Raw genomic sequence first — 2,387 nt, 5'->3', positions numbered from 1 at the left:
CTATAGTCCTAGCTACTGCTGTCATCCCAGCTACTTGGGAGGCTGAGGCAGGAGCATCGCTTGAGCCCGGGAGTTGGAGGTTGCTGTGAGGTAGGGTGACACCATGGCACTCTAGCCCAGGCAACAGAGTGAGACTCTGTGTCAAAAAAAAAAAAAAAAGGAAGGGACTGGGAGAGGCTTTATCATACCTACATAACTCTTCTGGTCCCAAGCCCACCAGATCATGTCCTAAGAAGGCCAATCCGGAGGTGACCATCGCAAAAGACGTAACCAACAGCCCGGCTCTGTGTTGCATAATCTGTGCACAGTTCACCCTGGGCTCTTCCGGAACACTAGTTGTTATCTCAACAGGTCAACAAGAACCCTGTCCCCTCCCTGACCACCATCAGCACTGGGTCACCCCAGATCCTAGTGGCAGAGGCCACTGGGCCACCACAGATACTCGTGGCAGAGGCCACTGGGCCACCAGAGATGCTCGTGGCAGAGGCCACCGACAGCTTGCCACTGCTCTTGACGGCTGTAGCTTCAACACTCTGCTGTCCCTGCCACCGGGCACCAACTCACCGATGGCCACACTCGGCCCAACCCGCCCTTCTGTGGCCACCTGCTCCAAAAGGGGTGGTCCCCAATGAGTCAAAGCCGCCGGCCTGCATCTTGCAAAAGAAACCAGAACACACAGCAACTCCGAAGACTGCAGGGGAGAAAAAAAAACCCTCCAGGCCGGAGTTTCTGCTTCCTGGTCACATGGACTCCAGGGGCACTGTGGTCACCTAAAGGCGGTTGACTTACTTTTTTCTCCGCCGCGGGGCAGGAGGGAGGCAACACCCAGAACTTAAGCAGAAACAGAGACAAAAAGCTAAGTGTCCCCGGCCAAAGGCTACAAGGACCAGAAAGCCCTGCAGCCACCCAGAGAGGCAGGGCACAGGCGGCGGGGCTCAAGTGACTCCCCGTGCTCTTCCCAATTGTCCCCAAGATCGTGGGGACTCAGGACCAGGAAAGAAAGCAACGATCTCCGCACAGTGCCGTTCAGTAAAAAGTCACCGATTGCTTTCGGTGACCCAGAACCTGACTCTGTCCCGTCCGGGCTCTCCGGCCCGATTCGGGGTGGCTGCCACCTGGCTTAAGAAACCCTGATTGCATCCGTGACACACATTGTTTATCAAGCCGCCGCCAGGACGTTGTGACAACCACATCCTGCCGTTTTTCACTGCGACAGCCATTGCCAAAGCTCGTCCTCTCCCCCCCCCCACCTTCCGGTTATCTGTGAAGTTTTCGGTTTCGGTCCAACTCCAGCTGGGGGGTGGGGAGGGGACCAGGGCAGGCCCCGAGCCGAGCAAAGCTCCCCCGCCGGGCCCACGAAGCCACCGCAGGGGGGCGTGGCCGAGCCGGAAATTGTGACACAAAAGTTTTGGCCCTCGGGTCGCAGAGGCAGCTACTTCCCGATCCCCGCGGGTACCCGGGGTGGGGGTGGGGGGTGCGGTCCCCTGGCTGTGGCCCCCACCGGAGGGCCGGGCGGGGCAGGCGCCGCTCCCCGCCCCCCGGCGGCCAAGTCACTCCGGAGCAAAGTCCCCCCGCGGTGTGAGCCCTGCAGGGCAGGGCCGTCGCCTCCACTCGGAACCCCGGGCCCGGGCCTCGCGGGATCGAACCCGGCCCGGACGCCGGGGCCACGCCCGCGCCCCCCGGAGGAAGGGGACCGGGAGCAGGAGCGTCGCCAGCAAGCTCGGGCCGGCGCGGGGGCGCGCGGGGCCTGGGGACAGCCGGGAGGGCCCCGCCCGCGCCCACCTTGACCCGCTTGCCCTGGATGTCCAGCGTCTTCATGGTGAAGTCGACGCCGATCGTGCTGCCCTGGCGCTCCGAGAAGGCGCCGGTCTTGAAGCGCTGCACCACGCACGTCTTGCCCACGCTCGCGTCGCCCACCAGCACCAGCTTGAACAGGAAGTCGTACTGCTCGTCCGGGTCCCCGGGGCCCGGGCCCGGCCCCGCCATGGCCTCGCGGGAGCCGCAGGGCCGGGGCTCCGCACGCTGGGGCCGGCCTGGGCTCACGCAAGCCGCGGGCCCAGCTCCGTCCGCTCCAGCCCGCGGGCCGCTGGGAGACGTGGAGCCGCCGCAACACCTGAACGGGCGGCGCCGCCGACCGCCGGCCCCGGACCCGCCCCGGCCCGGCCCTCCGCTCGGCCCGCGGCCGGCCTGGGGCCCGCTCCCGCCACCGCCCGCCTCCGCCTCGGCACCGCCCCCGGCGCCGCCCGCGGGCCCGCTCCCAGCCTAACTCCGCCTCTGACTCCGCCCCCGGCTCCGACTCCGCCCCCGCGAGCCCGCCCCAGCCCGCAGACTCCGACCCCAGCACCACCCGCGGGCCCGTCCCAGCCCCCGGCTCCGCCCTCGGGCCC

General features: G+C 66.7%; 1 protein-coding gene across 2 annotated transcripts in view; it reads right to left on the bottom strand.

Annotated features, from left to right (window-relative positions):
* RAB43 (RAB43, member RAS oncogene family) overlaps positions 1-2,252 on the bottom strand; it is a 25,587-nt gene extending 23,335 nt beyond the window's left edge. The window contains exon 1 of one of the 2 annotated variants that reach the window (XM_012656019.1): positions 1,783-2,252. In XM_012656019.1, coding sequence (XP_012511473.1) covers positions 1,783-1,986 — 204 coding nt within the window. In that variant the 5' untranslated portion in view covers positions 1,987-2,252. The remainder of the gene's footprint in view (positions 1-1,782) is intronic. The other variant, XM_012656021.1, reaches the window with a different exon arrangement.
* Positions 2,253-2,387: the final 135 nt, after the last annotated feature.

This window comes from Propithecus coquereli, unplaced genomic scaffold (assembly GCF_000956105.1).
Source record: "Propithecus coquereli isolate 6110/MARCELLA unplaced genomic scaffold, Pcoq_1.0 Scaffold498, whole genome shotgun sequence".
Taxonomy (NCBI): Eukaryota; Metazoa; Chordata; class Mammalia; order Primates; family Indriidae; genus Propithecus; species Propithecus coquereli.
Note: the sequence above shows the minus strand (reverse complement) of the source record. Positions and strands in the feature narration are given on the sequence as shown.